Source organism: Camelus bactrianus, chromosome 4 (assembly GCF_048773025.1).
Source record: "Camelus bactrianus isolate YW-2024 breed Bactrian camel chromosome 4, ASM4877302v1, whole genome shotgun sequence".
Lineage (NCBI taxonomy): Eukaryota > Metazoa > Chordata > Mammalia > Artiodactyla > Camelidae > Camelus > Camelus bactrianus.
Genome location: NC_133542.1, coordinates 13,775,550 through 13,790,155, shown reverse-complemented (window position 1 = coordinate 13,790,155; position 14,606 = coordinate 13,775,550). Strand labels below are relative to the sequence as shown.

General features: G+C 32.5%; 1 protein-coding gene across 7 annotated transcripts in view; it reads left to right on the top strand.

Moving 5' to 3' along the window:
* Nucleotides 1-10,691, top strand: part of IFT74 (intraflagellar transport 74) — a 65,988-nt gene extending 55,297 nt beyond the window's left edge. For all 7 annotated transcript variants that reach the window (XM_045518757.2, XM_045518756.2, XM_045518759.2 and 4 more), the window contains 4 exons: nt 4,685-4,848; nt 5,383-5,508; nt 9,019-9,079; nt 10,369-10,691. In XM_045518757.2, coding sequence (XP_045374713.1) covers nt 4,685-4,848; nt 5,383-5,508; nt 9,019-9,079; nt 10,369-10,487 — 470 coding nt within the window. In that variant the 3' untranslated portion in view covers nt 10,488-10,691. The remainder of the gene's footprint in view (nt 1-4,684; nt 4,849-5,382; nt 5,509-9,018; nt 9,080-10,368) is intronic.
* Nucleotides 10,692-14,606: the final 3,915 nt, after the last annotated feature.

Below are 14,606 nucleotides of genomic sequence, written 5' to 3'. Positions count from 1 at the left end.
TGCATTCTGAACACTGTTAATATGCAGTTGAATTTAGATTGATGATATAGGTGGGAAAATGTCATTCTATACATTTAAATATGTTTTATCTGCCCAGATTTGTTTAGAGTTTGTTTGCCGTAGTTTTATTTGTATATCTGAATTATATGCCAAGCAACTAGAGGAAGTACATTTTAAATTTGATCTATACCTATTATTGGTTTGACTATGAGTATTTTTTAAGTTGTGATAAAAAAACACATAAAATTTACCATCCTAACTATCTGTAAGTGTGCAGTATAATAGTGTTATCTGCACGTTGTTATGTAGCAGATCTCTAGAACATTTTCATCTTGCAAAATTGAAATTCATACCCATTGAACAACTTCCCATTTCCTCCTCCTCCTCAGCTACTGCTAACCACATTCTGTTTCTGTAAATCTGACTACTTTAAATACCTCATATAAGTGGGATCATGCAATATTTGTCTTTTAGTGACTTTATTAGTTCACTTATCATAACGTCCTCAAAGTTCATCTGTGTTGTAACATGTGACAGGATTTTCTATTTTTTTTAAGGTTGGATAATGTCCCATAGTGTGTACATACCCCATTTTCTTTATTCATTCATTCCTTACTGAACATTTGGGTTGTTTTTACCTCTAGGCTTTTGTTAATCATGCTGCAGTTAACGTAAGTGTGCAATATCTCTTCTAGATCCACTTTCAATTATTTTGCATATATACAACCACGATTATTTTTATATCTTTATTTTCTTTTTTCTGTAAGCTGAAGAATTTTATGTTTAATTATTCCATCTAGAAAACTTCTGTTCTGTGTTTTAGACCGTATTTTTAAGTTTTTTATTTATCTAAAGTCAATATTAATTCAACGTTTTTTTTTTTTTTTGTCTCCTTTAAACTATCTTTGCATAATGGATATCAAGAAACATACATTTTTTAAAGGGTAAATATCAATACCAGGAAATGAATTCAATAATCAGGACTTTATTTTCATTTCATAGTTCTATACTTCATGTTTACATTTCTTTTTAAAAACTGGTCATTTATATTTTCTCCAGAGATGTAGAATTGGAAAAGAATGAGAACTGGTTTTAATGGAGATAAAAATCCAGTTTATTATTATGATAAGGATTTTACTGAAAATTTCCCTTATTAAGATTTGAATTCTTTGACCCCTACAATTAATTTCATTTACTCAGTTATTTTTAAGTGTTGATTTAAACCAAGCGTAATAAATTATTTTTCCTCTCTTTCTTTAACATCATCCTTCTTAAGAAACTTCTTGTATCTGGAAATCACCATAAGAGGTTTATAATATTCTTACTTATCTTTCAGAGGTAATGAATTTTACATTCCCCTTTTGTGAATTGCCTCCCTTTTGGTTCTTGAAGTTATAATTGGAACTCACTTAATTTTCTTAGTATACTCTATGTTTCTTAGTGAGGCAGTATGACTCCCAAGAGTGCAATATTGCTTCTTGGGTGAAGGATAAAAAAAATCTCAGACATTAACTGTAATAGTTTGCGGCCCTCCAAAGAGTCACTGTATATAAGCAGATATACATCTGCTATATAAAATAATTCAGTGGGAGGGAGGTGATTGGGAAAAAAATCATCTACAAAAGGCTCCTTAGGACAATAATGAAAAAATTGATTAAAAACACTGATAAACTGCATGAGTAAAGAGGCAAGGAACCTGTCAGCAATAGTTTTTATTTATATTTTTGGAAAGGAAACTCCAGGGAATAAACAAATGCGCTGATGGCAAAATATTTCAGGAACATTTCCCCAGGTCAAAGTGGTTCCTTCTGAGATTTTGCTACTATGTACACACCGCTTGGTAAACTTTGCAACTTCATAGCATATCAGAAGGAACTAGTCTGCATCCTCTTCCTGTCTCTTCTCTTGGAGAAGTTTTTAGCGTTTCATGGGGACCTGCTGTTAAAGGAAGATAAACTTTACCCTATACCAACCAACCATTTTCTCCCCTTCTCTAGGAAAAGCAGTATATGTAGTTTTTTGTTTTTGTTTTAGATTTAGATTTTATTCTTTTAGAACAATTTCAGGTTCACAATAGAACTAAGCAGGAAATAGAGTTCACAACCCATAAATATATACTCCCCTACCCTCAACATCCCTCATCAGTGTGGCATATTTGGTACAATCGATGAACCAACATGGACACATTATTATCAACCAAAGTCTATAGTTTACCACCCACTCTGAGCTTTGGATTCTAGTCATACTGAACTTCTGTTATTTGCTCAAAGGAACCATGCTTTCTTACCTCTAAACTTTGCACATGTTGATTATCTTCTCTGGAACACTCACTTTTCCCTTTGGTTGGTTGATTTCTAATCCTTAAAGCGTCAGTTAAAAGGCATATCTTTAGAGAACTCTTTTGACCAGTACCACATGCTCCATGATACCTTGCATTACTCTTTTCATAGTAGTTATCCAGTTTAATGTAATGCTTTTTAAATTTCCTAGTTTAACCTCTAGAATAAAACTCAAGTGAAAACAATGTCTCTGTTGATTTCTATTATATCCTCAGCACCTGGCACATAGTAGGTGCTCAATACTTTGGAAAGCAAGAATGAGACACACATACACACATGTGTGTGCACATGCACACACGTATAGTCCATCCTCATTATTCATGGATTCTGTATTTGTAAATTTGCTTTCTCACTAAAATTAATTTGTAACCCCAAATCCGTATTTGCAAAACTTTCATGATCATTTATGGACACATGCAGGTGAAAATTTTGAATTAAAATTTGAAAAATTTAAATGCTGAGTTCCCAGCAATGGCTGAATAAGGCAACACTGTGCCTTCTTGCTTTAGTTCTCATGCTATAAACAAGTATCCTTTTTGTGGTATATTATTTAATGCCATTTTTTCCTACATTTTTGTGCTCTTTGTTGCTATTTAAAATGACCCCCAAGTATAGTGCTGAAACGTTGACTAGTGTTCCTAAGTTCAAGGCTGTGATGTGCCTTACGGAGAAAGTATGTCTGTTAGGTAAGTTTTGTTCAGGCATAAGTTGGCCTTAAGTCTAATGTTAAGGAATTAATAATATATATTAAATAAGATATATTTAGTGAAAAACACACATAAAAGATTATATATATGAAAATATTGTGACCAGAGGCTCACAGGAACCTAATCTTGTATTTCCTCTAGAAGTAGTAGTTCAGTGTTTGCTGACTCAGTGTTTACAATAACTTTACAGACTATAATTCCCACAAATAATGAGAACTAACTGTATATATAATTATAAGTTTTACTCAAACATATATAATGTTTCATAACTTCCTTTTTCCCCATATAACTGTGTGTATATGTCATACCCCTATTAAAAATAGTATGTTTTAAAAGATTTTGCACAGTTTTAAAGGATACCATCAACAAAACAAAAAGACAACCTACAGAATGGGAGAAAATATTTACAAATGGTGCAACTGACAAGGGACTAATTTCCAAAATATACAAACAGCTCATATACCTTAATATCAAAAAACCAAGCAACCTAATAAAAAAATGGGCAGAAGAACTAGATAGACATCTCTCCAAAGAAGACATATAGATGGCCAACAAGCACATGAAAAGATGCTCAACATCATTAATTGTTAATAGAAATGCAAATCAAAACTACAGTGAGATATTACCTCACACCAGCCAGAATGGCCATCATTAAAAAGTCTTTAAATGATAAATGCTGGAGAGGGTGTGGAGAAAAAGGAACTCTCCTACACTGTTGGTGGGAATGTAAATTGGTGTAGCCACTATGGAGAACAGGATGAAAGTTCCTTAAAAAATTAAAAATAGACTTACATATGATCCAGCAGTCCCACTCCTGGGCACAAGGAAAAGTATAATTCAAAAAAACACATGCACCCCAGTGTTCACAGCAGCACTATTTACAATAGCCAAGACATGAAACAACCCAAATGTCCATCAACAGATGACTGGATAAAGATGTGAAATGGAATACTACTAAGCCATTAAAAAGAATAAAATAATACCATTTGCAGCAACATGGATGGACCTAGAGATGGTCATTCTAAGTGAAGTAAGCCAAAAAGAGAAAGAAAAATGGCATACGATATCACTTATATGTGAAATCTTTTTTAAAAAGGACACAAATGAACTTATCTATAAAACAGAGACAAACTTACAGACGTAGAGAACATGGTTACCAGTGGGTAAAGGGGATGGGAAGGGATAAATTGGAAATTCAAAAGTTGCACCTCTTGGAGAGTGATGGAAATGTGAGCTATCTTGATTGTGGTAGTAGTTTCATTGGTATACACATCTATCAAAATTCATCAGATTGTACATTTGAAATATGGTGCTTAAAAAAATAAAGGTGTTTAAAAATAATAGGTCTTTGCTCATAATATATGTTATGTTATTAAGTAAGAAAAAAGAACTATGTATGTTCTTATATGTTTGTGTGAACATGGAAACAAATATGACTAAAACACATCAGGTTATGTTGGTTACCTGGGTGATGAATAATTTATTTTAAGTCATCTTTGTATTGTCTCACTGGTTACAGTGAATATATGTTTCTTGTGTATATACTCTTGTAGAACATGATTTTTAATCATTGCATTTCCTTTTGTGAAAGGAATAAAGTTTTAACTAATTATGCCCTTGACTTTTCCTGCATTTCAGATAGTCAGCGTCTACAGTTGGATCTACAGAAAATGGAGCTTCTGGAAAGTAAAATGACTGAGGAACAACATTCTCTAAAAAGCAAAATTAAGCAAATGACAACTGATCTGGAGACATACAATGATTTGTCAACTTTAAAATCATCAGCTGAAGAAAAGAAAAAGGTATATGACAACAGAGTCTTACAAAATTTTGATTCAAATAGTTTTTTCTTGATTAAATTTCATAATATGTGTAAGTTTATAAAATTTATTATTTTCAGTTGATTATTTGATATATAAGCTAAGAAAAAATAAAGACACTTACATATATTGTAGGAATTTAGAGTGATATCAGTTTCAAACAAAAGACAAAAATTGAAAAGCAAGGGATAGGGTACTTAAACAAATATATACTTGGTTAAATGAAATTTGATTATGATATTTCCCTACTTAAGACTTGTCAGTGGCTTTTTATTGCCGTTTACATTAATGTAAATTTGGTGGAGTCTGAACACATATGGCAGCCCTAGTGAGTTATAATTAATACTAATTTAGCTTATTATAGTTAATAGGACATTTTTACAAACAAGTTTTAATTATAGCCATAGTAGAATTTTATCAGAATATCATTTAAATTATTTAAGTCAAATATGATTTATATTGATTTACTAGATATTTGCTAAAGCCTGTTATTTACTTCTGTTTGGATCTATCTAGAAATTGCATCAGGAGAGAACAGTATTATCAACCCGTAGAAATACCTTTAAAAAAATAATGGAGAAACTAAACGTGCAATGTGAGACACTGAAAACACAGTTGCAAGAAAATGAGACACATTCTCAGGTAAAAATTTTAAAAAGACTGAAATTCATTTCTATTTTTAGGCTATCTGTCCTATTCTCTTACTGTGTATTTTTACCCCAAAGCAATCAATTTTTTTATTTTCACCTCACCTGCTTTATTTACCTTCCAGATTTTCTGGCTTTGAAGATAGCTAGATTCTTTATAATCTCCATTCAGAAAGAAATTTCCTGCTTTCCTGCCTTCTATAAACCTATATGAAGGCCAACTCTATGCTAGGCACTGTTCTGGGCACAGCCATTATGGTAACTAACAGCTTTTAAAAATTTCAAAAGTAAAGTGTTTTTAATGCAGAAACTTTGTTAACACATGAATGCTACAAATAATGAAAATGAGCCATAATGACTAATATCCCACCACCCAGAAGGAATAATTCTGTCTATTTGTAGATAGATATTTCTAGTCTACATGTATATGTTATATGTACACTCACTTTATACATATATGTAAGTACACATTTATTTTTGTATGATAGAAATTGTATCATATTATTTGGAGACTTTGTACCTATTATTTGGAGACTTGCTTTCATCACTAACTATATGTCGTAAGTACTTCCCCTTGTCAGTAGATTTTTTTAATGTTGTGTATAACATTTGACTATATGACTATGGCATAATTTACTGAACCAATTCCAAATTGTTGGACATTTAGGTTATTTCTCATTTTAAAACTGTTCAAATGATTCTATAAAGAGCAATCCTATTCTTGAACTTCTTTATTTATATCTCTGATTATTTACACAGGATACACAGACAAGCCTCCTTTTTGTATCCCTCTCCTGCTGATAATGACCTCAACCAGGTATCAGGTCTAGATTGAGACCTCTTTCTGAGGGCAGAGACGATGCCTCTCTCACTCGCTTTCTCCCCAGCACTATGCTAGTCATTGGCACATAATAGGTGTTCAATAAGTATTTGTTGGAGGATTAAATGAAGCATGTATGTCATACAAAATCAGTACTTATGATCTGGTAAAAATTGGTTATTTTCACATCTGATTAGTCTATGTTAGCAATTTGCAACTATGATTTATTAATGCTAAATGCAATAGAATTTTTTCTTCCTTTTCTTTATATAGTAATACGATCATGATAGACAACCATCATTAACATTTTGGTATAATATCCTTGTAAACTTTTTTTCCTTTGCAGTTATACACCCTTATTAATGATACTGCTTTTACAGATGAAATCATTGTATGCATGCAGTCTTTAAGCATTTATTTTCTTACTTAAACGTTTTCAACCTCTTTTTTTGGTGATATTTTTATGATATCAGCTATTTCATTGTGTGGATGTACCATTTGACAAAAAGATATACCTGATACTCTTCTTGAAAGAGATGGACTTGCATCAGAGTTTGCCACAACTACTAAGCTTAGAAGTCACTAATTTACATAATTCAAATTTATTACTCAGTTACTCTGTCTCTACTTCATAATATACAAGCCTAGGTATAGACTTGCAAGTAGCAATATTATCCTAGTCTGTTTAGAGTAGGGTGGATGCTGGAGAAGACACCTAAGAAAAAGTTTATGAGACCATTGTCTTATGGTTTGTAGGAAAAAATTGATATTTCTTATGGAATATTGGTCCTCCTCTTCCACTGAGTAAATGATTTAAAGAGAAAAACATTTGACTAACACAATTTCTTAGAGCCAGTCAATAGCAACCTTGTTTATACCCACAATAAATGCTAATCATATTCTTAACCCAATATACAGGAATTATAGCATAAGCCATAATTTACAATGCTTCTCTGTATTATGTGTTGCCTTTTATGAATCCCAAATGATCAGAATCAAATCCTGGTCTCTCTATCTTTTGCAGTTATTTTCTCAAAGACTGGCTTTTGAAATTTATAAATAATTTTCCATAATAGACCTTTTCAAGTGGTCATTTATTTGAAATCATTTAAACATATTTATATTAGAACAAATTGTATAAATTCCTTGAAGAAAACATAGGGGAAAAGCTTCTTGACATCAGTCTTGGCAACAATTTTTTTATTATAAAACCAAAAGCACAAGCAACAGAGGCAAAAATAATTAAGTGAGTCCACATCAAATTAAAAGGTTTCCACACAGCAAATGAAACAATCAAAATGTACAGGCAACTTGCAAGTGGGGAGAAAATATTTGCAAATCATATATCTCATAAGGGGTTAATATCCAAAATATATAAAGAACTCATAACAGACTTTTAATATAAGTTGTAGAAAAAAAAAAACCGATTTGTGCTTCATGACATCCTTGGAGGTTTAAAGGCAAGTCACTAAAATAGATACATAATATAGAAGGAATTTGACCATCTGACATAGTGTTGCTTTTATAGCATTATGCATGTAGCACTTAAGAGGTCTGCTGCATTATAAGAAGGCCACTTCTTTGTATGAAACAAAGAGGAAAAGTTTGGTACTTGACTTTGCGAAAGGTTATTAGAGATTTATTGTCAAAAAGTGCTGACTGCTTCCTTAAGTCCATCTTAACTTCAAGGTTTCTATCTAGGGAAGCTAGATCTGATTTAGTAGCATTAACTCAGCACATACAGTTCACATAATTAATTAGTTAGGATTCATCCTAATATCTAGATTTATCTCTTTAGAGGAAACAATGGGATGGATGCTACATTAAGACTGAACTTAACACCCTGAAAATATTTTAACATGAGAGTAGACAGAAATATTATTAATGCTGCTTCAATTATCAGATTTTTTACATGGTTATTACTTCTTGGAAATGTCCAGGGAGAACATTATTTTAATGTTTCATTTTTCAGGCTGTCTTTTGCTTAGGAAAAAAAACTATGTGCATCTTAAAAAAGAAAGACCATAACCCAGAGTTACAAGGTTAATTAAATCAGAAAAACAATTTAATTCTATAACAGTAAAATTGTCTTCGGAGGAAGCAACCATCAATATAATATCCACATTAGCTTCCTGTTGATGCAGAAATTATTGTAACAGTGCCAGCTTTTTACCAGCCCTCTTACAATCTTCACACTGCAGCTCTGCTCTTATCACAGCTTGTGGAATGAGGCAGGAAATTTAGCCCTGGAAATAAGGAAGTTTCTCCTATATAGCTGAACCTTTTATAGTGTTAGAATATACAGTACATTTGTAGCATTAGACCTTCAGATTTCAAGGAGAGATTCCCATCATGTTGCATTCTTCTTTTTAAGTGCTTTTAAGAAGGGGAAAATCATAAGTTATCTTTCAGTTGGCATCTTCATTGGTATAATAAACGTTTAAAACATTTTCCAATCAAAGTAAATGAAGTAAACCTGTTGTCGAATTTAACATTGTATTTATTATTGTATTTATTGTTGTTTAATCTTTTCTAAATTTCTTTTTTGTCTATCATGGCTTTGTCTCAATAAAATGCAAGGAGTTGAAAAGATTTTAAATTGAGGGATTTTTCCCTTATCCTCTTGAAGGTGTATATAGTTTTTGAATATAGGCACTGGTTAACATTTTTCTTTTCTGTTGTTAGCTTACAAATCTGGAGAGGAAGTGGCAACACCATGAGCAAAATAATTTTGTGATGAAAGAATGTATCCTTTAAAAAACTGCACATGAACTCGACTGATTTTTTTTCTTGGAATTTCTTTAAAGACAAATAAAATTCAATTCAATATCAGATACCTAAAATGTACAAAATACTGGGTAAACTATGTGGGAAATAAATAAGACTTAGTTTCCATTCTACAGTAGGGTGTGTGTGTGTGTGTGTGTGTGTGTGTAACAGAGTAACTAATAGAAAGCAGACTGTATGAAGCTGTAGTGTGGCATAGTGACTAAGTGCACAGGTTTTTCAGTCAGGAGATCTAATTTTAAATGTTGACTCTACTACTTATAGGTTATAGACTTTGGACAATTTACTTAATTTTTTAAACCTCAATTTTATTATCTCAAATAAAGTTAATGTTTTTTTCTCATAGAGTTGCTGGGTAAATTATATATAACCATATATATGTATATGTATGTACATATGAGTGTACATGTAGTTATTTGTTGTTATTTATAAGGCTGTACCTTGGATATCTGGGCAGCAAAAGGAGAGAGTAAACCAAGAAGTGTCATGAAAAATTTGACTTTCAAGCACATCTGTATTTCAGCCAATTCAGCTTCATCTACCAATTGATAGTAGTACTATGTCCCCATCTTATTTCTGTCAAGATAGTACCTATGTTCCATTTTCTTGCTTATCTTTCTGTGTGATCATAGGAGGAAGCAGCTGCTGAGAACACACATGGAGTTGTAAGAAACATTTCCCCAAAAGTTGTTTCCTAGTCCCTTCTTTGACCCATTCAAGAATATCTCTGCTTGGAGAGCTAGATACTGACTCGTGTAGTTTCTCCTCTAGGACACTGCTGAACATCAGCTCAGGGCAGCATGGACCCCAGCGTACCTTCAGATGAGATGTGTTCATGGCTCTATTCCCGGTAGTTGTGCAACTTATTTTAAAACCAGAAGACTCCTATTCACAGTAAAGTCCAGAACTCTGGTTTTGTGTGCCATAAAATATGTGACTTTGAGACATAGTTCTTCTGAAGATTGAATTGTTCTCTGACCAGATTTAGATTGAGATGAATAACATTAATTATTAAAAAAAAATTTTATGCTGTAGACAAACGTCTTTGAAACAAATTTTGTGTGGCCTTTTAAGTTTCAGTTGATGCTTAATTTTAACAATTTTTTAAAAAATATTCTAATTGTGCTTTTTCTGTGCCATCTTCAGTTTTCAATAAGAAAAATACTAGTACAGTTTGGCTCCTTTCTGAGTCACAAAATTAGATTAATATTTGTAGTGACAGTGTTGTCCCTTAACCCATTTAATTAGTCATAGCAACCAAGAGTCAAGAGAGTGATTACCAGCTAATTATGAAGAATGTGACCAAGCAGATTGCAGAGTACAATAAAACCATTGTGGATGCTCTACATAGCATGAGCAGAAACTGAGTGTGAACCAACTGCAAGTCTCTACAGAAACATCTTCCTGCTATTAAACTTTGTACAAGCTGACAAAAAAAAAAAAAAAAATTTAGCTTACCCTTGAAGAGTTTTACCTAAAATTTTTGAATGCTATACTTTTTGTGACCTCTTTGAAGAGTGATATTTTACATAGTATGATAGTTCAATAAATAGTTCACATATAGAAGAGTATTATCTCCTTTTATATTGGTATTTGTTTTGTGTCTTGTGTTTTAAATGGCTCAAAGAACCAGAAGATAGACAAACTAAAAATGGCCATTGTTGTTCATTTAGTTGGTATAATCCATCTATGGCAGCAAATGAAATCATTTTTTCATGTGTCAACTCTAGGAGGCATGCATCGAGCGTGATTCTGATTTAGCACTTACATCAAACTTGCCAGGTTTTTGCTTCTAGAAAAAGATCGTAGGAATAGAAGGGAGATGTTTAGTTTTGAGCTTTACTTCTCACCTAGGTATATTGAATGTGTTTCAAGGCATATAAAGTCACAGATAAATATACAACACATTTTTCATGTATCAGTTATTTCTAAAGATTTGGAATGAAAACCTTTCAATTTTGTGTTTTTAAAATACTTCCTCATATGTATATGCTAGGAAAAACATGAAGTTTAAGAGAAATGCTGCACTTAGGGTGGGCTCTTTGGACTATGTCTGCTGCTGTTCATTTCCACCCTGGAGTATGCATTCACTCTTTTGTACTGTAAGACTTCAGTAGATTAATTTATAAGCTATTGCCACAACATCTGAAAGGAAAAGGTAGAAGAGGTAGAATTTTGTCACATGAATCTGGGAGACATTTGGTAACTAAAGGTGTATCCTCTCTTTTGGGCAAGTATGAGTCAGCTTGGCCAGCATAAAATATTCTTTAAAGCCATCCTTGTTTTGCTTCTATCTCATCATGTTCATCAAGTTATTCTACTGCTCAGTATTCCTGAAACACAAGCATATTAGTTTCTTTTTAAAAAGGCTTTATTGAGATACAAATAAGTACGATAAAAGTACCCATGCTTGTTGCTTTATTAAAATAAATATTTATCTCTGAATTATCCAACTTTAGTTCTGTGTGAGTTTAGTCGAGGGGTGAGCATTGAGTTTGATTAACTCTGGAGGATCCTGGGTAGTAATACATTCATTAAGGTGGCATTCATAAAATGTGTTCCTCAGATCTGTTCCTCGGGTTATTAATAGGTATCATATCATCAAAAGATTCATGGTCAAAGAAATTTGAGAAACATTTGAAACGCAGGTAAATTGTTTTCTTTCTTCCTGACTGCTCAGAACCCTTAATATGCTAATGTGCAATAAGTTCAAGAAGAGTATATACTATTAATGATAGAGTTTTTTCCTTAGTATTGGGACTGTGGGTCTTTCAGTCTTCCTCAGACTTTCTGATACTTTCTCAAAATTATATGTGATGTACGTATAATACTTAAAAATGCAGTAAAAATTCAAATAAAGTCCTATATACAGTTAGTACTTTAACTTATAGAAAGGCTATATGATAGTTAAGACAGCTCCATAAACGTTGAACTAGAAATGAACCAATGTTTACCCAGAAAGAAGATAGGAAGAAATTTGCCTATCCATTAAATAAATGTCTTTGCATTATAACAATGTGAAGTTTGACAGAAAAAAAAATTGAAAATTTCTTTTAAAATACAAGGTGTCCAACTTCTGTTCTAAATTACGTGTATATGATATTCGGGGAACATAATTGAGCAGAATTTCTTTAAACTAGAACATGTGTTATCGGAGGGAAATTCTTACTAATTCCTCTTCCTTCCTTTCAGAGATTTTCAACAAATCCAACATGAATATTCTTTCTGCTAGGATAGACCTGGAGGCTACTATCTGCATGAACCGGCTCTTCCTCAGTCAGTTATATTGCTCAGTGAGTTCCATTCCTGTGAAAATAACACCTTGTAAGTCATATGGAAAGAAGCTGCAGACTGAACAAACATGCTGAGTAGTTTTACTAACGAAGAACAACATGGGAAAGTTAGCAAGTCTTTGTTTTTTCCATCCTTATCTTTATCAATAAATAAACAAGAGTTCTTGATACTTTTCCACTAACTGGAAAGTCCCTGATTTGAACCGTATTCTGGCTTCACATTAAAGTATAAAATTCAGGCAGGGTAAGAAATAGAGCATGGAGTAATGCTGTTCACACTATAGATAAAAACCATTTAATAGAAACGCCAGGGGTTTTTGTGGTCCCCCTGCCCAATTTCTCTGCAGTTCTTTCCTTTAGCTGAATGATTCCAGCATAAACAACCTTGAGAAATTAGAATGTTTAGACTTAAAGTAAGAAGAAATCAAGATACTACTAGAAAATTGTGTTAACCTATTTTAAAATTAATGTTGTATCTTTCATTTTCATGTAGCTTTTTAAATAAAAGCAGGTGTGTCTTTAAATTGCAGATTCACAGTTTGAGAACTGAGATTGAACATCTTTAAAAAGACAATTTTTAATACAAAGGTAGAAAATTTAGGAAAGACAGATAAACAAAATGAGGTAAGTAAATTCCTTGTGATCACATAAGTCTTTAGATGTGCATCTGTATATCTTATCACACATACCTGTTTTTTAATGTATTTATGTATTTTAATAAAATTAAGATCAAACTGTTCTTAAAGTTACTTTGCTATTTATAGTTTTGCAAACATTTGTTCATGTCATTATATATTCCATACAACATGTTAATTTGTTGCATGTTATTCTACTATAGGAAGACTTCGTGAAAACAAACCTTGTGTTATTGACGTTTGTGAGGTGGAGCTAAGTATGAGCTTTGAATTAGGTAACTGAATTTGAATCACAGCTCCACTACTAACTTGTCATATGACCTTGGGAAGTTACTTAGTTTCTGAATTTCAGTTTCTGTAATTTCTATAAAATGAAATAATATTGCTTAAACTCATGGGATTGGGTCAAAGAGTATGTGGAGTCCACTGGTTTTGACTCAAATGGCTCACAGAAAGGTGGCATGATTACTAGTGTGCAAGGGTGCTTCTTTTCCTGCATTCTCACCATCTCTAACATCCAGGTGGACAGTGCACTACCTCATTTGTTTTAGTTTTTTAAAGTAAACCAAACTGCCTCCTTTACAACTAGAAACTTTCTTGTGTTTTAATTAAGAAAATATAGTGTTTTCATACTAAAAAATTAAACAAATGTGATTTCTTAAAACTCTATTTTAAAACAATATTCATTATAACTTTTTAATAACAAAAGCTTAAAACTTATTGCTTATTTTTTAGAAGATAATAGATTACACTTTGCTGCTTCAGTATCTTCTCTCATAACATTGTAGTGAATTGCTGCTCTAAAACCTGACTGTATAACCTTAAGAGGCGCAGGAATAACCTGTATGGAAATAACCTAGTTGGTAATCAAAGCTGTTCTGTTTGGTCATTTTATCCTTCTCCAAGTCAGAGTGATTACACGTAAGGAGAAACTGTGTCATAGTAGGGAAAATAACACCCACTGGAGTCCAGTGTAGAAGAGAGTTTGGAGAAAGCATGAGTCAGAATTCAAGTGGTCTCCTACCTAAAAGAGGCTTAGACACACTTGATAAGCCTTTCACAAGAGAAATATAAAAACTAAAATGAGATTTTCAAAATTAACTTCTGTTTTATTTCAAAATCTTTTAATAAAAGTATTCTTACCTTGATAACACCATGGAAGAAAAGCAAACTTAATCAGTAAGAATTGTATTTGACATAGGGTCAAGAAAGAACTACTACTAGCCAAACTGAAATACTATCTCATTTCTGTGTTGTCACTTTTAACAGATAAACTCACCCTATTAGAGGGAGTCCAGACTGACATGAAGATGAAAATATTTGATACAGTCCATACACTCAACCTGAATTTTTTTAATCAACGTAAACTGTAGTTCATTTTAAAAAGCCTTTCTCAATCTTTAATTAGCTTCTTGTTAAAATGAATTTTCCCTTAGTTTACTGGAGTCGAGGAGAGCAGCCTTAGAGGTTAACCACCACCACCCCATCCCCCCCAGCCAAGGACAAAGCGGGGACCTTGGGTCTCAGGATTAGGGGAAATGGTTAAGAAGGAGAGGAA